General features: G+C 40.2%; 1 protein-coding gene across 1 annotated transcript; it reads left to right on the forward strand.

Moving 5' to 3' along the window:
• Positions 1-1,021: 1,021 nt before the first annotated feature.
• On the forward strand, positions 1,022-24,935 carry FBXO28 (F-box protein 28). The gene is made up of 5 exons (XM_054576638.1): positions 1,022-1,296; positions 12,167-12,276; positions 14,777-14,915; positions 18,145-18,340; positions 20,335-24,935. Exons 1-5 carry the CDS (start codon positions 1,030-1,032, stop codon positions 20,727-20,729), a joined length of 1,107 nt encoding a protein of 368 aa, XP_054432613.1. The 5' UTR covers positions 1,022-1,029; the 3' UTR covers positions 20,730-24,935.
• The last annotated feature ends 1,396 nt before the right edge of the window (positions 24,936-26,331 follow it).

Below are 26,331 nucleotides of genomic sequence, written 5' to 3' on the forward strand. Positions count from 1 at the left end.
TACATTGTGTTATGTCCTTTGGGGGCATCATATTGTAAGGCACATAATGTCCACTCCTCCCATAGCCCATGATACTAATTTTGATCATTTGGTTATGGTGGTGTCTACCAAGTTTGGTTTTTGTTTTTTTGCAAACTTCTTTATTATCTTTGTAATCAATATGAAATTTGTAGGGAGCTAGTTTGAGACTATGTAAATATGTTACACATCACCATAGCTTTACTTTCTAGTTTTAGCGTCTTTTGATGATTCTTGCCTTAACCAAAATTTTTACTGAGCAATTATTGACATATAAAATCGACTCCTTTAAAGTGTATGATTCAGTGGTTTTCAGTACACTTGCAAGGTTGTGCAACCATCACCATGATCTAACTCCAAAACATTTGCATTGCCGCGAAAAGAAATCCTGGACCCCTTAGCAATCATTTCCCTTTCCTCTGCTCCCTTTAGCCTCTGGAAACCACTAATCTACTTTCTGTCTCAATGGATTTGGCCACTTCGGGTATTTCATATCACGGGAATCAGACAATATGCAATCCTTTCTGTCTGGCTTCTTTCACTTAACGCATTTTCAAGCTTCCTCATATGAGAGCTTTAACCAATACTTCATTCTTTTTTACTTACCTACATCAATTATTAGTATGATTTCTGAAAAATGATGATATTCTAAATGCATCATTCTTTCTAAATACATTGTTCTGTCTACATTTATTGGGCAACATTATTTTCATCGTCCTTTGTCATCGCTCTTTAAGAAAACTGCACCTGGGAAGTCGATTTTAATAGACAGGGTTCCCTTCCACTCCAGTAATTCCCAGTCTTAGATGGCAGATCACCTTTCCAGGAGTTGACAGACCTCCCCACATTGCCACTTGAACAAACAGCTCTGTGAGTCTCTCTCCCCCTGTCATCCAGAGGCTCCACCCCCTTCTCCAGGTGTCCCCTCCCTGGCGGCTCAAGAGGAGGAAGTGACGCACCGGAAGTGTCCCTGATCCCCTTGCAGTGGGGGGAAGGAATTAAACCCCCAAGATGGCGGCGGCGTCGGAGGAGCGGATGGCTGAAGAAGGAGGCGGCGGCCACGGCGACAGCGGCTCCTCTTCGTCCGTCGGCTCTACCCAGCGACTGCCCCCACCGCCCCCGCCCCAGCCTCCACAGGCGGGGTCCCAGGCGCCCCCAGCCCCGGCGCTGGCTCCGGACCAGCTGCCTCAAAACAACACGCTGGTGGCGCTGCCCATCGTAGCCATCGAGAACATCCTCAGCTTTATGTCCTACGACGAAATTAGCCAGCTCCGCCTGGTGAGGCCCCGCGGGACCCCCCGCCGCCCTCTCCGCCGGGCCGAGGTCTGGGGAGGGATGGAGAGGGGAGCACGTTCCCCGGGGAGGGAGCGCCCCGCGAGCCCAGGGTGCCGGAGCTCGGCCCTCCAGCCCCAAAGTCTCTCTGGGTGGCTGTCAGCGAGATTTGTCCCGACGCCGCCCTGGCCTCGGGGCTGGGGGACGACAGCCTGGGGGAATTTCGCCTTGGGGTGCTCCGTTCCCCACCCCACCCTTGCCTGGAAGCGGGGTTCCCAGCTCTGCCTGGCCTGAGCGTGGACACCCGAGTGGGCTCGACTGCCTTTGTACAGCACCTTGCAGTCCCCAGCCGGGGCTGGGGACAGCACTCCGAGGAAGCAAAACGGTCCCGCGATCCCAGCCAGGTTTCGTTTGTCTGCGAGAAGAACGTATTGTTTCCCCAACCACCCAAGTTTCCTTGTTTGAGAAGATAAAGTAGGGTTGGTTCTTCCCGAACCGGCATGAGGTTCGGGGAACTGGAACCCCAGCACCTGTAACTGACCGGGGAAGCGGGGGCCTGCGAATTCCCAGCCAGCGCGGCCTCGCCCCTGACACTGCCCACCCGGAGTGAAGCAACTTGCCCCTTGACCGGGGTTTTTTCTCTCGCAATTCACCCTCTAACTGGTGCTTTGCGCCTACCCGCCCGCTTTAGGAGAGGTTTTGTACCTCAACATCACAGTAGTTCGTTCAGCCAGTGATTTATAAGAATAATGCAATTGCCACTGGGGTTTTATTTCGCTCCAGAGGTTTGACGGAAGGTTTGATGAATGTCTTAGTCATATTTTGCTTACTGTCGGTGAATTTGAAGTGGTAAGGAGCTTAAGGAGGTGGACATTTTGAAGTGATTGCAGACCGATTCTGTGTAGATGCTAAATCTGTGGTCGGATTGTTTTTAAGAGGACAAAGACATATTTCTGAATGTGCTGTGTATAGCATTTTCTTACTGATCAATATGCCATATTTTAGGTTTGAAATTCATTGTGATTGCATTTTTGAAAGGAAGCCATGCTTATTTTTTAAAGAAAGCTTATTAATAATAATTCAAACTGATGACCAATTTTTTTTCTAGTCAACACAGCCATTCAACCATTCCAGTCTGCAGGATGGAAAATTCTCCAGTTGAAAAGTCATATTTCAAAACTGATTGCCCCTGAATTTTCAAAACATGTCTCCTTAGAATTTCATGTAGAATCTTAAATATCTCTTCAAATTTGTCTGAACGATGGTGTTTGGTCAAGATGCATGCTATACATTCATGGTGTCTAGAAACTGAGCATAACATTTGATTGAATTGAGCCTTTCAGCCAGACAATAGCTTTGTAAAGCTTGGAATGGTCGCAGTTCTGTTTTATAAGTATTGAGGAAAACTGTGGGGGTTTTGTTCTTTTGTCAGTTGTTTTACTTTTTTAAAAATTAAAAACATTTTTAAAGGAGGGGCGGAGGAATCAGCCCATCCTAGGGCACAGAGTTGAAACATGTTCCACAATGTGAGTGACATTTCTTTCAAGTGAAATATTCGGTTGCACTCTTAATTTTTAAGCAATTATCTATTCTAGCCTTTTAGGGAGACAAATTTATAGTTTCAAACACAGATTTTTTCATAAGGAGCCCATTCCAACCCTGCCTCCCAAAAGATTCTGCGGCCAGTTTTACATCTCAGAATTTTTTAAAAATCAGCTTTAGCAAAAGGGAACTTATTCCTGGTTAATGGATAAATCTTAGATTAAATGGATAATCTTTTGTGAATGTATGGAGGTGTCTGGTTTTAGATTTTTTGGTGTCAGGGTACAATTCAGGTTAACATCAGCAAAGTGTTCTCTCTCACCACTAGGTGTCAGCATTAATTTAATTATGCTCTTTATATGAAATTGGCAGTCTAGAGACAGTGCCTGGTAGGTGCTTTACATGCCTATTCTATTTAAGTGGCCATTTGTACCTGAATAATTGTTTGCCAAAAAAAAAAAAGTCAAGGAACTTTAGTATGTATGCTGCTATGAAGTGTATAAATTACATAGTTTCTTTTATTGTTTTTTTTTTTTTTTTACGGGGGGTGGGGTTAGGGGAATTAAAGCTGGATATGCTTGGAAGAGAGTGATTTTAATTAAGAGCAGAAATAGTTTCATAAGCTAAATGTCAGCTACTCAGTGCCTGATGAGCTATTTTATGAATGGTTCAGATGTTAGTTTTTCTTCCCTCCCACTTTGCTTGCCTTATTGGGACTGCAATCATAATTATGTTAGCACCTAAATTAGAGAACCAGGTACACAATCCAGGTACTTATAACTCTGTATTTTCTTTAAAAGATTTGCTCTATGTTGAAACTGCCACAATAACATTTTTCAGTTATTTGTGCACTTACGCTGACGATATTTGCTTCTTGTTGCCATGAATAGTTATTTCCAAGGGACCGTCCAAACACCTTATTAAATCCTTTTTTTGTTTGTTCATTTTTCTGCCATCAACTTGCTCCAAAAATGTACCCAGAGCTTGAAAATCCTGGTCACACAGATATCGTTCTTTAAATATTTAATTCCTCCAATGCATTTAAAATTATTTGGTTGAACACAACTTTTGTAATGACAAAACCTGTACTTTGAGTTGTTTTTCCAGTAAATCAGACAAATTTGTGCTGAGGCAGCGTCAGACTGTCACCCAGGCCCTCTTGACAGCAGGAGAGCTTTTGAAACAAGCAGCAAAGGTTAAGTGAGGGCCTGCTCCTAGTTAGCGAGCAGATTGCAGCTAACTTTGAAAGTGCAGCAGTGACTCATAAGCACAGTGTTCTCACTCACTGAAAAATGAGTATGGAAGGCTTTCTGAGAGATTTTTTAGGGAGATCCTGTCAGATATTTTTCTTTGTGGTTCAAGAGGAGCACCTATAAATTTAATGGAATCCTATTAGCAGTTCAGGACATATTTGACTAAAGGTTAAATTCAAAAGTCTTGCTTATTATCTGGAATGAAAATTTCCAGTTGATAACAATATATAAATACTACCTGTTTTGTTCCAAGATACATCTCTAGCACATTCTAGCTCGTTAAATCCATTCCTCCTTTCATTACATATTTTCTTCCAATGTTAGAAAAGATCAGTTATAGAGAGGGTTCATTGGTAGGAAATTTGAAGGAAAAATGAGAAACCATTATATTTTTTAAAAACTGGGCAAGCTGTCTTCCTTATCTCTCTTGCTCTGTGCCAGTAGTTCTCAACTTTTTTGTCTGGAAACACCTTTATGCTCTTAAAAGTTACTGAGGACCCTAAGAGCTTACCTTAGAAAATTCTAGAATGCACAAGAATACACTGTATATTAGCTCTCAGAGCAGTGTCGTCAGATGTCATGTTGCCTCTGGAAAACTCCACCGTGTGTTGTGAGAGAACCGAGAGTGGAAGTGGCAAGCGGTATTTTAGTATCACGGGGGCAGTTGGCTTCGGAAACCCGTGGAAGGACCTCGGCAACCCCGGGGGTCCCTGGGACGCACTTTGAGAACCACCGTCTGTATTGCTGTGTTTTGCTGCTTTTCAGGGTTGGGTTTTGGGTTCCCCCCCCCAATCTCATCAGGTGATTGATTTTATTGACAGGTACTTTAGTAAGAAATTATACTATTTGGGGGACAGTTGATTCTTCCTGCAGATTCTAGACTTGAGGTGAAGGGGTCAGTCAGTAGCCTTGTCCGCAGCATCATCGCTGAATCAGTGTCCCTCGAGCGCACTTACAAAGCATCAGTACCGCACAGGGGAGCACAGTGATGCAAGGTTAGGTCAGGTCATTGGGGGGCAATCTGGAGAGGCAGCCTCTGAGGTGGAAGAACAGCCCTCTCATAAATAAGTAAGATGACATAGCAGCTAATGAAGTAATTGCGGAAGGGTGACTTAGAGAGAATAAACTGAGATTGATTTTGGATGTGTGAAGTTTTAGGTGTCCTAGACTAGTGATCGGACGACACTCCACCCCCACTTTCTACTTTTTTTTATTTCTCAGACTTGTCAAGTTTAAGAAACTGTTTTTGAGAACTTCCAGGGTTGACAACTTTTGGTGGGGAAAGCGAGGAAGGATATTCAAAAGAAAGGCACAATTTCTGTCTCTTATCATCAATGTTATTTCGTTCTTCTCTTCTGGGAGGTGTGGTTTCTTACAGAGTTGAAGAAGGTGCTATCTTAAAACGGTGGCTTGTGCATATAAATTCAATTTCATGATATTTGAGACAAGGAGCGAAAGATAACCTTTGATAGAGGTTTCTCCCAGTCACCTATGTCTGGCATCTTGCACTTAAAAAAAAGAGTGACTGAAACAACCATCAAGCTGTTCAGTTTCCCATACGTCATAGGTCTGTCCAAGCACATGCTTTTTCTTCAGCCTGCGGCCTCTCCTTGGCTTCCCTCTCCTAGAAAATGTCTGTACCTTCGAGTGTTAGGAACCCAGAAAAGCTGTCTGTGATTCCGCTCTGAACTTGACGCAGGTGGTATTTCTGAGTTCCCATTTCATCGTCATCGCGCACACAAATCGGGATGGTCTTTGGAAGGGCGCGTTCCCTGCTACAAGTAAGCCCCGCACGGCCTTTCATCTGGAGTCCTGGTGGCCTGAGGCCTTCCGTGTGCAGTGTGAGTGAAGTCATTCTCAAAGCGTCTCACTGCTCTGAGCGCACACTAGAAAATGTGTCATTGTAAAATACAAGTGTTCCCCGTACCAATTATAATAGTGCTGAAAAATCAGTTGCTTAATATTTACCTCCAACAGAGGATATCAGAAAATGTTTTTAAATATAAAGTGTTTAGTTTACCCAGAATGTCTTTAACATTTTACAAGACCATTTTAAGAAGCTTGAGTGACTAAAAAAAAAGTATTCTTAATGAAAATAAAAATTGATAAGGTGATCTGAAGCTGGTATATAATTGATGAGACTAGCCATGTACAATAGCACCTCAAGACTCCTTCATTATAATCAGCACTCAGTTGCTCTAGAAATGAAAATAATGGTGCAGAGAATCAAAAACTGAGAATAATTGGAAGGGCCTTTCTGTTCGACTCTTAGGGTGCATTCTAGAAATCCTGGGAACAGATTTTTCTTCCTCATTGTTTTGCTCAGACTAATATTAAATTTGTTTTCTTTCCAAGTGAATATCTAGGGGGAATACCAGGGAATTTAAAATATGTTTGACTTCTACCTGCAGATAATAAACTCTATCTGTATAGTATATCTTAGACAATACGTACTGGGCAGATGCAATGTTTTTTAAAAGATTAAGTGTTCTTATGAAAGAGGTGGCGAGTTGCATTTACATTTTTAATAGGTGAGGAAAACTAAGACAACTTCACCAAAAGAGCATTTAAGGCAAGAGAAGAACTGAAGTGGCTGGGGGTTATTCAGTGTTTGTTGTTTTTTTTTTAAGATTTTATTTATGTTTAGAGAGCGAGGAAGGGAGGGAGAAAGAGAGGGAGAGAAACCTCACTGTGTGGCTGCCTCTCACACGCCCCCAGCCGGGGACCTGGCCCACAGCCCAGGCATGTGCCGACTGGGAATGGAACCAGCGACCTTTAGGTTCGCAGGCCGGTGCTCAGTCCACTGAGCCAGGGCACAGTGTTCATTTTTTAAATGTTTATCCCGTTGTTAGGATAATGAAGTACCCGACATTAACTTTTTGCCACATTTGCTTTCTCTCTTTCGCTTGTATGTTCATCTTCTCCCTCTAAATGTACATGTGTGTCTCGCACACATTTAATTATTTTACTAAACCATTTTGCCCCTAAATACTTATATTATCACAACATCATCACTTCCAAAGGATTTAACATGGCAGTTTATATTCAGATGTCTCAGTTGTCCCCAAAATGCCCATTATAGCTTTGGGGGGGGGTTGTAGTAAGGGTTTTGACGCTAATAAAACATTAGTCTCTTTAACATTCCCCCCCCTTTTTTTATTCTTCATGGAATTTTTTTTTTTAAAGAATTCAGGCCAGATGGCTTGTAAAATGTTCTGCAGTGCAGATCTATCTGGTTTCTTCCTCATGATTCACTTCTGGTTTTTGAACTTTGAAAGAATTATAGGAAGACCTTGGTCTAGCTCCATCTTGCTAACCTGGTAGTTGGTGACAAACCCATTCATGCCCTTAAAATCCCATGTTGCCTCAAGGAATCCTCCATGTAGACTGGTGCCAGCAGCTTCTGTAGCAGCAGATGATTAGTGGAGACTAATCAGTTGAGGATAATTATTTCACTCCATATACTTGCAGATCATATACTTGCAGATCACTACATTTAAAGAGACACTAATAGAAGACCTGGATTCTTTTTATTTACTTATTTTTATTTCAATTGAATTTATTGGGGTGACACTGGTTAACAAAATTTTATAGGTTTCAGGTGCACAGTTCCACAGTGCGTCACCTGTATATTGTATTGTGTGTTCACCGCCCCAAACCAAGTCCCCGCCCACCCCCACTTATCTCCCCCTTGCGTCCCTCCCCTTCCCATTACCGCCCTCCCCTGGCCGTCCCCACCCTGTTGTCCTGAGAAGACCGAGATTCTTAATTTCACTTTGCCAATGAATAACTGGATGACACTAGACAAATGACTTCTTAAGGTCTTTGTTTTTTCACCATAAAAAGAAAGGATACTTCCTGGTGTCTTAAGTGCCTTTCAGTTCAATAATAATTAATAAGCAGCCTAATCTTTGATAATAGCTTCTAGATTAATTGGAGGAAACATCAAGTGTTGAGCTCATTTGAGAACTGTAGAGCACCAAATGAGAAAGTTTGGTTCCATCCAATCTCTACAGCATCTCAAACAAAATCAGAGCAGTCCAGTATACTGTACAGGGCGGGGCAAAAGTAAGTTTCAGTTGCTTGAAGGGAATATAATAACAATGATTAAAAAATATAAGAATAAACTGTGTGCCCTGCAAAGCGAAAGGCTGCCACTTTGGTCCCCAGTTGGGGCATATGCCTGTGTTGTGGGGTTCAGTCCCAGGTTGGGGTACATGTGAGATCAATGTTTCTCTCCCTCTCTTTATCCCCCCTTCCCTATCTCTAAAATGAAATAAATAAAATTTTTAAAAAGAATAAAGTTTTGTGTACTCAAAACAACAGTAAGCCTACTTTTGCTCCACCCTGTATTTCAAGGCATCCAAGACATCTGAAAAAGAAATACTGCCAATTATAATTGTAAGATGGCATATATTTGTGAGACTGTTCCAGCATCAAAGGTGAAAATATGAAAAAACGTGCACCTTAGAGTCAAAGATTGGGCTTAACAGGAACATTGTGGTGCATGTGCCTTGCATGGCTAAAAAGGGCCGTGGTGGCGCAAGAAACCAAAAAAGGTTTCTAAACACAAGGGAAGCCGATTTTTTATTACTGACCACTTACATTAGGAAATGATGAAAAGGATAAACATGGCATTTTAAATCCTGAAGTAGTGAACACAGGAAGGCCACGGCTAATCTCGTGCCAGGACAGCAAGGACGGGCCCACGCTGCTTGTCTTCGCAGCGGACCGGCGCGCTCCGGCAGTTCCTTTTCGCAGTTACCGTGTGTGAACACCCCGACGGTGTCTGACACGTAGTCATCTGTGGAGGTGAGACTCCAGAGTTTTGTTTGCTGCCTTGGGTAAATTACCAAATTACTAGGATTTTGTTTTGTTTTAATAACCAGGGAAATAAAACTTTTTCCTTTTAGTCTTGGGAAATTTTTAAAATACCTATAAATCTAGAGCTAGACTCTTAAGTGAGATAATTGTGTATTGCAAGTTAGAATACACTGTCAGCAGTTACCATTAAACTGCTTGGGGAAAAAATCGGTATCTCTCTGTTTTCCAGAGGTCACTTTGTTTCTTTCTGAATCCTAAACAAAAGATAGATGATCTGTGGTGTCTTTGTTTTCGTGCTATGGGTCTGTCAGTGCTTACTGAACATGAAAGGCGGAGTGCCAGCTTGAATACTGCACTCTTTTCTTACAATATTGACTTAATGCTTACATTTTTTTGATTTTGGCTTTTTGATGTTTTGTCTTGTGCCTCCTTATTTTCTGGTCTTTTACCAGCTTTTAACTATAAATGTCAGTTGAGGCTGTTCATAAGCCTTTCTATTCTTACCTTACTGGGGGTTCGCTACAGGGATTTCAGCTCAGTGTGACATTTCCAGGGCCACATTTTCAGTCCTAATACTACAGTTGCTTACAGAAAATTATTGATCACCTGTGTCAGTACCAGATCCTTCAAAAATGGGTGATTTTTTTAAGTCCTTTCTCCATTACTCTCTGATTTCCCTGCACAAACCACGGGAGATTTTATTCCTCTCAGCTTTGCCTGCACATCTGCTCCATCTTCAGAAGCAGTTTGCTCACTCGCGGTCTGCTCCTTCCAGACCCAGCACCCTCGCCTGTGCTGTCCCCTCTGACTCTGCGCCCCTTGTCCTCTCTTCCTTCAGAGGCTGATCCCAATCCTCTATCACGTAGAGTCTTCCTTGTTATTTGTTCACATCCTCACTGCCCAGTCAGTAGTTAGTACTCATACTAGTCAGTACTCAGACATGCAGTTGAGTTTCTAAATTATTGAAAGATAATCTAAATCTTAGTAGTTAGATTAAGTGCAGCAAAATGCTAGAATAATATAATGTAGACAGTGCCTTAGAAATTATTACAGTAATAACTGGTCTTAATCTTTTTCTTTGAAAATTTTTTGCTGCTGAAAAATTACTCACATAATTTCATCTCAGAAATTATCAAAGCTGTCGTAGAGTCCGTACAGACAAGAAGTATTTTTCTACGAGACTGTTAGATAATTGTGTATCACAACTCCCATCAAATGGCTTTTACGACCCCCGAGTTTTGTTCCCCAGAAGTAGCTCTTTCAAGTCTTTGGGTGGTGGTTCTTGTCGTTGATACTACTTGCTGACTCCCTGCTACGAAAGGGGAGAATTTAGCCGGCTCTGTTTCCCCTCCTCTCACACACGTACACACCCTTTCCCTTTCTCCAAAAACACGGATTCTTTTTTCCTCACACAAGGGGCGATACGGGTGTTTGCGGCAACGTGGTGAGTTAGGATCGGGGCACTGGTTCTCAGAGGGTGGGCTGGGGTCCAGGAGGAGTGGCTCCCAAGACCCTGTCCGGGGCCTGTAGGACGGAAGAGGTTTCCACTACAGTGTTAAGAGGTGACGTGCACTCTTCACGCCTCTTTTCACGAGTGCCCGCTGGAGCGCTCCGGCGTTCTGTGACGCGTGGTGCCGTCCCCGCTCTGAGAGCTGGCGGTGTGTGTGGCTTTTCAGAATGTCTAAGGTAAGATGACCTCAGCCGCCTGAATGCAGAAGCAGACAGGAGGACTCCGCTTCTGTTCTAGTAAACCGCACATCAGAGATGTGCGGAAATGTATCTGACAGGTTTGGGTTTTTTTTTTAGAAAAGCATTATTTTTCCTTAGAAAGTTATGTTAATATATATTGGTTTTGTTATTTTTTCAGTAGACACCGAGCAAATGTTGATAACTAATTTTGTTTAGTTAGAAATAGATTTTACCATATTTTAAAATAGCGTTTATTAGAATTACTCTTAGTATCAACGTTTAAAATGTATTGTTTTAATTGGTTTTGACATTCTTGACAAGAACTGTTTTCCTTAATACCTGATTGAAGAAGTATCTATTATTTAGTATTAGAGTATTAAGGCTTTCATTAATGTCAACCAGTTTGAATTGTTTGCCCCTGTATTCCCAGGAGAAAGCAAACTTGTATCAAGAGTTTCATCAACATTTCATTTCAACAAGTACTTGTCACACATTTGTGCTTGGGTGTTTTAGAGGTGGGAAAAAAGTCTGACAGCCCTTGCCTAACTGACTTGATCTTGATACAGATTTCGTTCACTCTCCTGCACTTTCAGTGTCCGCACGTATACAGTGAGAATGGACGTTCAGGTGATTACTCTGAGTCACTGCAAAATTCTCAGGGATCAAAGACCAAACAAACAAATACTATGTCCTAGGTCTCTTAAGATAAGAAAATGCTGGGATACCTCAGAAACATCATAACAACTAGGCATATGGAGCCAGATTTTTAAATTAGTACGAAGTTAAATAAAATTCATTTAACGTAATTTTTTATGTAACACTTTAGAGTTTACCAAATGATTTAACATGGATTGTTTCATTTAATCTGAACGATACTGTGAGGTAGATACTATCCACAATATACAGACCGCTGGCTCAGGCTTTCAAGTGGTAGCTGACTCGCTCAAGCACACATCAAGGCTGGGTTCAGGTTTAGGTCCTGACACCTGGTCCTGTGCTTGCGCTATATGGAAACACCGCATTCCTTAAGGATTCAAAATAGTTCAGGTTCTGCCACACGTTAGGATATTTTAGAGGATATCACAGTATCTAGAATAGAGAAACTGTATAGTTACCCCAAATCACTAGTAGAAATGAGTAAGAATTCTCATTCCAATCATAGATCACATAAACTTTGTGAGAGGTTGGACTTGAGTTTGAATATACATTTTTGGCTTAGAGAATTTTTCTTGTTTCAAACCAATAAAAAAATTTTGAATGTATTGTTTTCCTGATCTTCAGGATGACAGTTTCTGACTATAGTAGTGGGGATGCATTCAGAACTATCGACAAATACCTAAAGTAAAGGGATGAGTTTTCCTTGCCTATGCATGTTGGTGCAGTATTGTAAGAATTACAAAGTACGAGGGGTTCACCCATATACGCCGATTCAAGGATTCTGACAGCAGCCTGGGGAACAAGACTAGCTCAGAGAACTTCCAGCGTTCAGCTATGGATCTAAGATAACTGACTCGTTAATTTGACTATGACTTTTTAAAATTCTTCTTTTTCCTCCTCTCTCCCCGTAGGTTTGTAAAAGAATGGACTTGGTCTGCCAGAGAATGTTGAATCAGGGATTTCTAAAAGTGGAGAGGTACCATAATCTATGTCAGAAACAAGTCAAAGCGCAACTCCCAAGGTACGCCACGGCCAGCAGTGGCAGTCCACTCACAGCTCGGGATTCGTTGGTTTCTTGATTTTTTTTTTTAATCTTAGGAAGAGTTTACCTGTTAAATGGTTTCCAATTTCTTGTAGTAAAGGGTACCCAAATCACAAAAAGTAATTTTTACCGTAGTGTGCTCTCTCTCACCATTTCTGTTCAACATTTTACTGGAGGTTTTAGCCAGGGCAGTTAGGCAGGAAAAGGAAATAAAAGGCACCCAGATTGAAAGGAAGAAGTAAACCTCTCTGTGTTCACAGATGACATCGTCTTATATGTGTATAACACTAATTAATTATTAGAGCTAATAAATGAGTTGGGCAGGGATATAGGATTCAAGATTGATAAACAAAAATAATTGTATAAATGGATATAGTATCAATAAACAATCCAAAAATGAAGGTAAGACAATTCCATTTACAATAGCATCAAAAAGAATAGAATACTTACTAATAAATATAACAGAAGTGCGGGACATGTACACTGAAAACTACAAATTATTGTTAAAAGAAATTAAAGAAGAATTAAATGGAAAGAGATTCCATGCTCATGGATTGGAAGATTTCCTCCTGCTAAAATGGCAGTACTCCCTGAATTGATCTATACATTCAGTGCAATCCCCATCAAAAGCCTAGCTGTCCTTTTTAAAGATATTTATAAACTGATCCTGCAATTTCTATGGAAATACAAAAGACTCAGAATAATCAGAAACCATCTTGAAAAACAACACAGTTGATGGAGGACTACCACTTCCCAATTTCAAAACTTACTGCAAAGCTACAATAATCAAAAAGTGTGGTACTGACATAAGGACAGAGATACAGATCAATGGAATAGAACTGAGAGTCTGGAAAATAAACCCTTACATTTTTAGTCAATTGATTTTTAACAAGAATGCCAACACAGTTCAGTGGGGAAAGAATATGCTTTCAACAAATGATGCTGGGACAACTGGGTATCTACACCAGAAGAATGAAGTTGGACCCTCTCCTCACACCACATACAAAAGCTAACTTAAAACACAGACCTAAGTGTGGATGCCAGTGTTAACACTATAAAATCCTTAGATGGAAATGTAGTCCCAACCTTCATGAACTTGGATTAGGCACTGGCTTCTTAGGACACCAAAAGCGCAGCAACTAAAGAAAAACTATGCAAACTGAACTTTATCAAAATGGAAAGCTGCTTTGCCTCAAAGGACAACATCAAGAAATGAAAAGACAACCCACAGAATGGGAGAAAAATACTTGCAGCTTATATACATAATGAAGGACTTGTAGCCAGATTGTATGAGGAACTCTTAGAACTCAACAAGAACAAGACAAGCCAATTTAAAAATGGGCACAGGATTTTAATAGGCATGTCTCTAAAGAAGATAGTGCTAAAGGTCAGTGAGCGCCTGAATGATGTTCAGCATCTTCAGCCATCAGAGCACTGTGAATAAGAATGCTGAGATGCCGCTGTACACCAAGCAGGGTGGCTAAAATAAAAAAGACCACAAAAATGCTCGGAAGGATATGGATGAATTGGAACCTTCGTAAAAAAAGAATTATAAAGCGGTGCAGCTACTTTAGAAAACAATTTATTCCTTAAAAAGTTAAACATAGTGTTACCACTTGACCCGGCAGTTTTACTCCTAGGTATATAACCAAGAGAAATTAAAATATATCCACACGATTACTTGGACATGAATGTCTATGGCAGCACTATTCATAATAACCGAAAAGTAAAAACATCTCAAAAGTCCAGCAACTAATAGCCAAAATGATGCTGTTACATATAATACAATGTTATTCGGCAATAAAAGGGAATGAAGTCCTGACACATAGTACAAAATGAATAAACCTTGAGAACTATGCTAAATGAGAGAAGATGGACGCAAAATGCCACATAACTGCACAAATCCAGTTATCGGAAGTGTCCACAATAGGCAAATCCATAGGAGGACAAAGTAGATCAGTGGTTGCCAAGTGCTGGGAAGTGGATGTGGCTGCTCGTGGTTAGGGACCTTCTTTCTGTAGAAGGAAAGATGTTCTGATAGGTCCCCAACTATCAATACACCAAACCCACTAAATTGTGTACTTTAAATGTGGATTTTATTATATGTGAATTATTTCTTAGTAAACCTTAAAAAAAGTTTAAATGAGTTCATTTTATGGGCAAAAATAAATAATCTCTTATCTGCATGTCCATTTGTAATCCCTTCATTTTTTGAGTTTCTCTGATTCTAACAGCCATTAGGCTTGATATAGCCCCTCCCAAGAAAAACCCACTATTTTTTTTCTAAAACACTTTGTCAGTACTAGTCCTCGGCAAATATTCCTGGACATAGTGATTCATCTGTCATTGCAGTCGCCTTATGACCCAAGTGTCGATTTCTGCATTAACATGTAAATGTTAGACTGTCTCAGTAAAACGTTTTGATTGCTGAACGTTTTAGTCCACAGTACATCTTTAAAATTTGCTTTTTTAATTATAGGAGAGAGTCAGAAAGGAGAAACCACTCATTAGCTCGTCATGCAGACATCCTTGCTGCTGTTGAAACAAGGCTTTCACTTTTAAACATGACCTTCATGAAGTACGTGGATTCCAATCTCTGTTGCTTCATCCCAGGAAAGGTAATATAGAATTGCACACCTTAGGACAGCTGGATTGTGCTGTGTAAACTTTATTATAAAGTCAAAAGTGATCTTTAAATGTCAGAATTGTTCCCACTTCTCAGGAATGAGTTTCTATGAATGGATTTGTTTAACTTCCATACAGTGACTAATAGAAATATGAACCATTATGTGTCCTTTATATTTAAAATTTAAATTAAGAAATACATAGTAGGAGCCTTGCTGTTCTTTAGAGAAGCTTAGTAAGAGTTGATATTCAAGAAAAAAATTCTGAGCTTTTACTCTTTGTTAAGATGCCAGCGATACAGCAGCACTAAACAAGATAGATATTGTTCCTGCTTTGGAGATTGTTCTAATTTGGGGGAGGTGGAGTAGGAGGTACAAGCTGGGTTTTGTTTCGTTTGAGAAATGTTTCTTGAGACAACTTTATAAAACTTCCAGGTTTGAAAAGAATAAATTATTACTATAAAGCAATATACTCAGAGCTAAGTAATAGTGCTCTTTAATCCAGAAATAAGTATTTTGCAGCATAGTCGCTATGACTAAGTTAGAGACCCCAGTGGTTAGCACGCCACTCATATCTTCATTAGTGTCTTCCTTCTTGAATTGAGTGTAAATTCAGATGAAATATGTCTATATACTTTTATATGGAAGGGTGAACATGGAATTAAAGGTCATTTTGCTACTTAGTTGACACTAGCAAATGTAGCAACATGGTTAGAACTACTTAATACCTGGTAAAATCTAAATGTTCTTTTTTTGTTATTCCCATAGATAATTAACATTGGCAATATTTTGCGTGTACTTTCTCCATTTTCAGTTTTCTCCATTTATTTTTAAGGGGAATTCTGTTTCTTTTTGCTTTCTTTGAAATACTTCGCTGTATCTCGCTTTCCTCTTATTAGCTATAAATGCTTTTGTAGGGCACCATAAAAGGGTGACCAGTTAGAAACTTTAGAGTCTGATTCTTAATGCCAGATTTTGTCCAGATCTGACTCACAGGCCTTATCTCGTAAGTATCCTGGGAGGTTCACTGAACTAGTTTAGCTTCATTTTTATTGCATATGTCATTGTTAAGAATATGAATATTTAAGAAACGTCTTAGTTTTTACAGCCTCAGAGACAACTGAGACCGCTCTCACGAACAAGAGTTGGGTTGTCTGGGCAGAGTCCACATGGCCTGCAAAGCCTAAGATGTTTAGTGTCTGTCCTTCATAGATGCTGCCAACTTCCATCAGGATCACATGACGCTGATCTTTACTGTCTAAACAAATGAGGTCAAATCTAGTTGATTTGTAGATCCCTCCGCCCCCCTTCCCTCCCCTCCCCCCCGCCCCCCGCCCTGACAGCCATCTTGGCTAACTAGGGAGTTCTGACGACCTTTTACGGACTCCATTCATATAATGAATGAGAAGAGAGTAGAGAATCATCAGACTAATATGAAACAGAATAAAACAAACAGGGAAAAACACCTTTGAGAAAACCATATAAGGATATAAAACTCTACAAAGAAACTAATATGTTAAGAGAAAAAAGAAAAAATATAGTCAGACACATGCCATAGAAAGACATATGAGAAAATTTTTAATGCACTTTAATTTTTTAAATATGGAAGAAATTTTTAAAAATTAAATAAAAGTAAAAAAGGAAAGTTTAGGAAACCTCAAGTTGGGCAAAAAAAAAGGAGAAAAATTTGAGAATATGTAGGGTGGGGTAAAAGTAGGTTTATAGTTGTGAGTATGCGAAACAGATGATTCTTGTATTTGTTACTTACTGTATTATTTTCTATATGAACAACTGTAAGCCTACTTTCGCTGCATGCTATATGGGGTTCAATATTCTAATAGGAGGTTTGTCTGTTAAACAGTAGATTAAACAAGATAGAAATTCTCACCCACAATAGTCCAAAGACTTAGATGACATTCATAGTATATCATTGATTACTGTGACAATTTAAACATAAGCATGATAGAGTGAACTGCATACAGCAGGAATGTGATAGTTGGTCACCATAATCGGTTTCTACCATATGTTTTTAAAACTTAAAAATATTTTTCATAACTCATATTTTATCATCTCAGGTCCAGGTAGGGTTCAACACGTGGCTTGCGTGTGAAAGGTGTAGAAATCGCCTCTCATACCATTGGTCCTGAAGAATTGTATGGTTTCTCTCAGGACTTGGCAGCCTGAGAAATAGAGAAGGTAGATGATAAGACTGTTCCAGAGTTGGGTACTGGCTAGATAAATGCAGTAAGGGGAATGAGTGGGACTTGAGGTGGTTTGAGATATTTTGGTGACAGAATTGTTTCACTGATTAACCCACAATTTTGGGGAGGTAAAGTCCATTGGAATAGATGTCGGGCAGGCTGGAGGTCTTCAGAGATGTGAATTACTAGCCTCAGGTCTATGCTGAAGCCATGGGAAGTACTGAGGATAATATTGAGGATAACCTCCTAGGGATTAAAGCTGAGGGTAAACCCACCTAAAGAAGGTTCAGCGACTACTCCCACTATCCTGCAAGAGAATTAGGAACCAGGATTGTCAGCGTTTGGTTCTTCTCCATGTGTGCTGTGCCTTGTGTTTTCCTACTACAGTTATGATGAGATGAAAAGGGTCTCTTGCTACCCTTTGTGAGAGCAAGGGTGTGGGGTTTGAGGGAACCTCATTCTAACCCATAGCAAGTCTTAGAGAAAGAAAACCTCGAGAGACAGAACGGGGTGGCAGTGCTAGAGGGGGAGGGTGCTCAGGCTGAGTTTCCGGGCCCCGGGAGACAGGTCCGTGCCTGAGAGAAGTGGGTCTGGGGGACCAGCAGGCTGTGGGTGTGGGTGATGCCCCGACCCCTGCCCGCACCCGGAAGATGGTCTCTTACGGAGCCCTCCAGTTTCCTGAGCAGTGTGTACGTCCCACCTGCTGTCACTGATTGGCATGCCTGTCTCCCCAGTTACACTGATTTCCTTCAGGGCAGGAGCTGTCTTTTGTTCATCCTGATATTTAGCCCCAGCATAGAACCTGGTGCTCACTAAATGCGAGTATGAAACCTATCGAGTATTACAACAAGGCCGAAGCTGTGTGTTACGGATGGTAGTGTCAGTGGCCAGCACATCCGTTAGGGCACCTGCAGGAACTGCAAAGCAAGCAGTCACTTCTCTCCCTGTTAGCTATTTGCTTAAAAAAAAACAAACAATAAAACCAAAAAAACAACAGTGCTAATGAGCGCTCGTTATTTTAGGTTATTGATGAGATTTATCGTGTGTTGAGATATGTCAATTCCACCAGAGCCCCTCAGCGAGCTCATGAAGTGCTTCAAGAGTTAAGGGACATTTCCTCCATGGCAATGGAATACTTTGATGAAAAGATCGTTCCGATTCTAAAGAGGAAACTACCAGGATCAGATGTGTCAGGAAGACTCATGGGCTCTCCTCCAGGTATCTCCTGTTTTTACTACAGTTTATAATGTTCATACGTAGATTTGACCACTTGTTTTTCTCATTGAATCAATCGTATATCTTGAACTTTTCTGTGTCTGTAAATACATATCTGCAACATTATTTTTAATGGCAAATTGAAAGTAGACCTTAATTTATGTAACTGACCCATTACTGTTAGGCACATTTGTCTCTAGTTTTTCAGTATGTAAGCTGTGCTCTGAAAAACAATCTTGTGGCTAAATTTTTGTACATATCCATAACTATTGACTGAAATTCATCGGAGTAGAATTGCTGTGTGAAAAGCTATGTGTAGGTATTTTCTTTTTATGTTTCTGAGTAGTTAATATGCATTATCCTAAAACAGTTAAATATACCAGATAAAATTCTTCTTGGAGATATCCAGTTAATTATTTCAGCCTCCAGAGTGTCTGGCTGCCACTTTAAAAGACAGTGTGCATAAGGCTGTTGTGAACACTGTCACTTCTGTGGTAGCTATTTTGCAAAAGTATTTTAGAGCCTAAAGATTTGTGCCTTTATCTGCTGAAGGAATACATTGTTCAATATTCTGAAACTTTGCAAATATTTTAAGTTAGGGGAAAAAAAAAAAACTTTGGTAAAACATTTCATTCAGGTTGGTTAGCTCCCTGGAGTATTCAGTGGGGTAACTGAGTGCCTCTCTGTAATTTAATAATAAAACCTGTGGGATCTCAGCATTAATATATCTATTATTTATTGAGCACCTGTTATGCACACAGCACTGTAGTGTGTCCTCTGGAGACTAAAACGAAGGGCAATGTGTGGGGTCTGCTTTCCAGGATCTTACCATTTCAAAGGTAAGACATACGCAGACCCAAGGTTCAGTTATTGTAGACAAGAGGAATATTTTAAAGGCATGTCCATTTAAATGCCAAATGAGTAGCAGAGACAGAATCTTAAAGATGATCAGATGATTGTTAGCTGGTCTGATAAGACTTCACAGGAAGTAAGAATTGACCTGAGCACTGATATATTAGTGGAATTTGGATAAATAGAGAAGAAAGAATGCATCAGTCAAGGTAAATATTCTGGTATATAGATGTACAAGGAGAAAATTAGCATGATGGGTTTAGGGTGTGAACAGGTCCTTTTAGGAAACCTTCAAGAGATAAGGTTTTAAAAAAAAGTAGGTTATTAGTTTAAAATAGTAATTTTTATGCTCATGTTACATTGTACTATTCCTAAAACAGAATAGTTCCAAAGTCTTCCTACCGTGTCAGAAACCCTTCATGATCACCGAATGTTATCACCCACTCTTTGATGGCATCTTTATTGTTTAGCTAAAGTTTAAGCCTTTGTATATAACTAAGTACAGAGAGAACTGAAGAACGATAGGTCTGTACTTCTAACTCTAGTGGGGTTTTTAAAAATATTTTATTTATTTATTTTTAGGGAGGGGAAGGTAGGGAGGAGGAGGGGGAGAGAAACATTGATGTAGGAGAGAAACACTGATCTGCTGCCTCTTGTATGCCTCCAACCAGAGACCTGGCCTGCAGTCCAGGCATGTGCCCTGTTAGGAATCGAACCTGTGACCTCTCGGTTTGCAGGATGATGCCCAGCCCCCTGAGCCACACCAATCAGGGCCCGAACTCCAGTGTATGTTTGCTTATATGAAATAAGATAGAAAATCACTGTATCCTAATTTTACTATTTGTATTTTCTTACTAGGTCCAAAAGTGTTTTTATAATATTTTAAATCCAGATATAGACCATTAAACGTCCTTCTTCATTTGCTGGCAATCCACACATGGCCACATGAACATGAGAATCAGAATTCAAACTCATTTATAGTTAAAACCAAGTGTCTGATTAATCCATTAGACCAACTAGATTGCAAAGAAGAAATCAGAAATGATGTTATAAGAACATTCCATTTCAAAATAAGTTTAATAATAAAGTGTTACTGGTAGGGAGACATTTTAAGTGACTGACCATTTTAAACTATTTTTCCACAGTTCCCGGACCTTCTGCAGCCCTAACAACAATGCAGCTCTTCTCCAAGCAAAACCCTTCGAGACAAGAGGTTACCAAACTCCAGCAGCAGGTCAAGACAAATGGTGCTGGCGTGACTGTTCTCAGGCGTGAAATTTCTGAGCTCCGCACCAAAGTGCAAGAACAACAGAAACAGCTTCAAGACCAGGACCAGAAACTGCTCGAGCAGACCCAGATCATAGGGGAGCAGAACGCACGGCTGGCGGAGCTGGAACGCAAACTGCGAGAAGTAATGGAGAGCGCGGTGGGCAACCCCTCAGGGTCGGGGCAGAACGAAGAGTCTCCTCGGAAGCGGAAAAAGGCAGCGGAAGCCATAGACTCCCTTAGGAAATCTAAACGTCTCCGGAATAGGAAGTAACTTGCAATGTGCTTCTGGCTCCGAGGAAGACCTGGCTTAGCAGCTTGAGCAGTGACGCATATCAGGATGCTGTGAGCGACATGGTGTCCCTTAGGCTTCTAGGCTTTCAGAACACACCTTACACTTGAACCCTCATGGTTGGGACATTCTTTCCCTGCTTCTCCTGGTTAAACTGACGCACAGAATCTTTTTACTTTGCGGTAGATTTGTACTAACCAGACCTATTCTATCATGTTTTTTCTGTGCAGCTCATGTTTAAAGTAAGTTTATTTGTTTCTGAATATATGCACATTACTTAAGGATCTTAAACCAGTCCTGACAGACTAGAAGTTTAATACAGAAAATGTCCTGTTCACTTGAAAGAAAAGACCTACTTTTTAAATGGACAGTATCTTGTTTAAAAAAAAAAAAAGTTGACTTTTTGTTATAAGTGACCTTTGTCTGGAATGTCTGAAAAGTAGTAAATGCTTTTTGGTATTGAAGTAATGGGTAACTAAACGGACTTCCATAGTATTGACTGTAGAAGGAGCCTCTACAGTATTGACTATATTTTTATAAACTACTGGCAAGGGATTTATCCAGTTATGTCATGTTTTCAGTTCTCTTTTGGGGCCATGTCCAACATTTGCATGAATGGATGCATGCATTGCCTAGGCGACTCACTTAAAAAGCTCTTGCACTGGTATTGATCTTGAACCTCTCTACTCCACTTTTTAGAGCAGCGTCTGAGTTTATTTAAGCACTTACCATCTTCCACCACAACAGCTGGCCTCTGCGGGGAGGGGTTGAGAGTCCATTTGTCCTCCAGTTTTACAGGAACGAGCGCGTATTAGAGCTCGTTGCTTTTATCGTTTTCTCCGTAGGGTTCAGGTGCGCTGACTAAGGCAGAACCCCAGATCCCAAGGCTGTCAACGCCAGCCCTCTGGTAACTAGCCCTTCTCCTTACTCACCCCTGTGTGCGCTCACTGGTCGAGTGTGGCCACCAGTGGCGTGAGCAGGCGGCCCGACCGGCGGGATGCAGTTTTGCCATTGAAAGGTCACTGAAGAACACTGTGCCGCGCAGAAGCATTTCGAGCATTTCACTTTGGGGGATGACCTGAGGGAAGCTTTTTAATATTAATTTCAAGCTTTCCTTATTCTACAACTTTAAACAAAAGCTTTAATTTTGTTTGCACTCCTGTGTCAAGCTTGTAACTGGAAAAGCATGTCTTGCACTGTTCAACCTTCTTAGTGGTCACTTTAACAACCTCCAAATTATGTACAGTGGTTATTTTCCCCAGTTGTATATTTTTGAGACGTTCAGCTATTACTGTTCTAGTTTTATTTTAATGTACTAAATTATGTTGTTATTTTTTGACTGTTAAGTTCTTTTCAACAACTGTTGCCTTGGGCTTCAGTTATTTAAAATAAATTTAGGTGTAATGTAGAAAACTGTCCCTTTCCAGGTGGGAGTTTGATACCTGTTTAAAACCTAAGGTTTTGGTAAGTACCTTAGTGGACTAAAAGCACAAGGTTATCATCTTTTTTTATCCGTCCAACATGACATGGGTCTGCATCCTTCAGATTAACCTCACCAAATGAAACTTTTCCTTATCCATTTTCTTTACTGTCCTTACATAATATTGTCCTTAGATTTTGGTCAATTCTCTGTCTAACTTTGAAACTCCATTTACAATGTAGTATGTTTTCAATGAAAAACCATAAAACAACATCCACGTGTTTCCTGGTTTGTTGGGAAGGTAATTTTAAAATAAACAATTTCCAAAAAAGATTTGTCAGCCAAGGTCATCCATAAAAGTCCCTGTCTGGAACTCATTTTCTCAGCAGGTCTCATTTTTTGTAATCATAGGATTTAGCCATATAGTCATAACTTTGGAGCAGGCCTACTGGAATACTCATGGCCTTTAGTAGTCTGCTTTCCTGGTAATAGGAAGACTTTTTTAGGTAACAAAGTACATGTTTACAGGTTTACGAAGTATGTTCCTTATGCATTAAAGGGATGTAACCTCAGATGATTTATTTGGTAAGTTGTTAATGAATAAAACTTGCCTGGGTTTCTTCATAAACTTTATCTAGATACCCTAAATGTATCTATAGTCTTCCACTAGTTAACATGAGTATTTGGCTTTCATAATAAACTTTGACACTATTAGAAGGTAGATTTTGCTTTCAAAATCCAAATTTCTACAGTATACACTTGTAATCACCTATCCATAAGGTTAATGAGTTGCGATTGTTAATGCATGAATGTTCCATAACAGTAGGAGAATAAAGCACTACAGTTCTGTTGTTTAAGTCTTAAATCTTCCTTAGACTCTAGAGAAAACCTGTTAGGATATTGCCTTGACCGATTTGATAGCTTTTGTACTTGCTTTTGGATGGCATAACAGTATTTAAGGTTCAACAAATCACAAATTGTTTTGATCAGCTCAAACTGACACGTTACAGGAAACTTGTAAATTAGCCTCCTGAGAAAAACCATCCTGCCCTGGGTCGCACGTCTGAAATATAAATGCTATGGTGTTATTGACTATTTTGTTGTCCTAGAAGAGCTTTTCGTAAAATCTCCTTGTCATCTTCCTGGGCTGTTTCTCAGAGGAGACTCCCCTCTTTTGATGGGTCATCCCCACTTAAAAGCTGGCTGTGGCACACTACAGACAGGCACCGTGTGAGAAGCGAGTGTGAGGAGGCTGCCCCCCACGGGATCCCCTGCTCGCCTCCTGTGTGGGCTTGTTGGGTTTCACATATTCTGAAGTAAGAACTGTTTCAGAACCTGAGTTACAGAACCTGTTGTTTTCCAAGCTCCTCTTTTGCTGTACAGAGCCTGGAAATGGCAGGCAGATACAAATCAGCGTGATCGTGATTTTAAAAGGACTGGGGTGCCATCGGGGCTAAAGCCACTGGTTTTGGAAGCAGCTTCTTTTTGTGAAATGTGGTTTTTGGAGTGCTGAACTTTACAGGGGCTTGCCTTAATCTCTATTTAGTGGTTTCAAGATGTAGCATTCTACTTGTTAAAATGTTGAAATATTCCATGTAGCCCAAAGGTGGTTAAAAGGAGTATAAGTAATGCCTAAATAAATAAGCTAAAAGGTGTCACTACAGCTGGATTTTAAGGGAAAATGGACATATGATCATAGGCTATGTATAATAAACAAAAACAACAGCACCTTAAGATTGCACTATTTAATGCATTATTTTATATGCCATTTCATAGCCTGCACTTTAATCTCCAAAGAAATGATGTATGATTTCCCAGTTCCTTATTAATAAACTTTCCTAAGACAGGGCACTTAATTCTATTTTACTATACTGAATTAGTTTCTTGGAGGTGGATACCTTTTTTGAGTTCTCTATTTCCTTAGCCATAATATTTTCTAGGAACTAGGAACTCCCTATCTTGTCAATTTCCAACAATATATAATTTTAATTTAAAGTAAAGTAAAATCTCATACTTGGTAACCAGCACATTCTTACATCCTGCTTTAGCAAGGAGTACCCGTTTGTTAACACTTATCAAACCATCTACAAGTATCAAATGCTGCAAGTAAGACTGGAAGCCAGGAACAAAGGCATTCTGAAGGGAAACGTCCTATGGAATGCAGTCTCTTGGGAATGGCTGCTTCTAACATAAAATCCAATTTGATACATACTGTCCTGACCAAATTCGGATCCATCTGAATTAACTAGTCCACAAAAGGTTAGTAAGTTAAACCTACTTAAAAATAACAAACTTCTATAGCCTGCCATTCTGAAGTGAATTATTTTTTAAAGATGCTAATCTACAAAACAACTAGCAACTAGTTGGCTGCTACCTACCATGGTTTTATTTTTAACAGCAATATATGTATTATCATGATATATATGATAGGCTCAAGTCATGTTGGCCTTTGGCAGCTTCCTAAGAATTTGTTAAATTTCTAAAGTCAAAAGGTAAATTTGGATTTTTCCTGTTGTGTCTGAAGAGAGTCATGGGATTTAGAAGCATATCGGTAATCTATTAGGTCCATTGCCAAAGTATACTGGTCCATATTCAAAACTATACCAAAAGATTAGAAGTGTTTAAAATTCCTTTATGTGGTACCATGTCTGTTTACTGATACTCATGAGCAACAATAAATTACCAGTTTACCTTCTGGAATTTTCATTGTTATAACCTAACTCAATGATCCGGTCACACAGCAGGGTACGGAAATAAATGTGTTGTTACCAGTGCTGCCTGTTTTCTTTGTATTTCATGCACACACAGTTACGGAGCTCTACTGCAAGCGAATGCCGTGTGAACAGCTACCCCTCCCGAAGCAGGAGAGTGGGAGTTTCACACGATATTTGAGTCCTCACAGCTGTCTGTGAAGCAGGTTTTTCTCTGCGTAGGGAAGTTAAACTTGGGTTAAGCACCAGGTCCACAATGCTGTACAAGTAAATGCCTAAGTGGGATTTGAACCTTTGAACCCAGACCTACCTGCCTCCAAAGCTTCTGTACTCCCTGCTACACTACGCTATATTCTAAAAGAGCTGGGAGCTATGAAACAAGATTGCATTAATTCTAAACTTAGAAAGAAATATATAGATGAACATTCATTCCATGCATCCACTAGAAGTAGTCAATACCTGAATCCCTCGTGTGAAGACTAACATGGAGAACTTAAAATCAGGAAGAGGCTGGGCTTGGAGGAGGCAATGAATTCACCCTAAGCATGTAGGTAGGTAGAAGGCCATTGTGAAGGCTTCTAGAACCTGTAATCTCAAGTAGGAGGCAATCCTAGCAGCAGGTGCGGTCTGGGGCCACAACAGGTCCATAGTCGCGTTGCTATAGGATGCCAATCAATACAAAATTAGTGACCACCAATTTTTTTACCCTGCCAGGGAAGAATACTGGTTCTCTTCAAATCTCTTCCAGCTCCAAAAAGAAATATTCCAAATTGTAATGAAATATACTAATTTCATCTCTACTCTGTAAAGGTGGGATAGTGATAAGGAATAGCTTGGAACAAAATTTGAAGGAAGAGCAAACTCTGATACAGGCTTTGCCCACTTTGTACTTAGAAATTCTGTTTGGAAAAGAGGTAACAGGTGACTTTGTGCTGCAGGGTGGAGGTGACAAGTGGTACCAGTTATCCCAGCACCGTCTCTTCATTCTAGTCCCCCAGACATCACAGAAAGAGGGAAGTAAAGGCGGCTGCCACCTCAGTCTTCAGGAAGCAGATCAGCATGGAAGTCTTCAGCTCTATGTCCTGGTGGTTCAGTTGCCACAACACATTCATGGTGTTAAGGAACCAAGAATCTCTACCAATATTACTATCTTTTTAAAAAAAAATCAAATGTCTCCTTTATAAACTTCCCCTGTTAATTCCTGAAACGATTCCTATGGGACCTATTTAAAGGTGGTTTTCTCCAGAAAAGTAGGTCTTAACTTGCTTATATACATTCCTCTGGTTTTGGTGAATCATTTCCTCAAAGCAAAATTATGGGGAATTGTGAGGAAAAAACAAAAACTGGAGTGGTGGATGTTCAGGCAAAAAGTACAGATTGTGACTAGGAAGGAAATACAAACTAAGGATGAACTTCCTGAAATTTAATAAATTCTGTTCATAAAACTATAATC

Source organism: Pteronotus mesoamericanus, unplaced genomic scaffold, assembly GCF_021234165.1.
Source record: "Pteronotus mesoamericanus isolate MK-2021 breed Mesoamerican mustached bat unplaced genomic scaffold, CSHL_Meso_final contig_347, whole genome shotgun sequence".
Lineage (NCBI taxonomy): Eukaryota > Metazoa > Chordata > Mammalia > Chiroptera > Mormoopidae > Pteronotus > Pteronotus mesoamericanus.

Coding starts and splice junctions, on each gene's coding strand:
- FBXO28 (XM_054576638.1), top strand. CDS start 1,030: ATGGCGGCGGCGTCGGAGGAGCGGATGGCTGAAGAAGGAGGCGGCGGC. Junction 12,277..14,776: donor GTCAAAGCGCAACTCCCAAG/GTACGCCACGGC, acceptor TTTTAATTATAG/GAGAGAGTCAGAAAGGAGAA. Junction 14,916..18,144: donor GTTGCTTCATCCCAGGAAAG/GTAATATAGAAT, acceptor TCGTTATTTTAG/GTTATTGATGAGATTTATCG.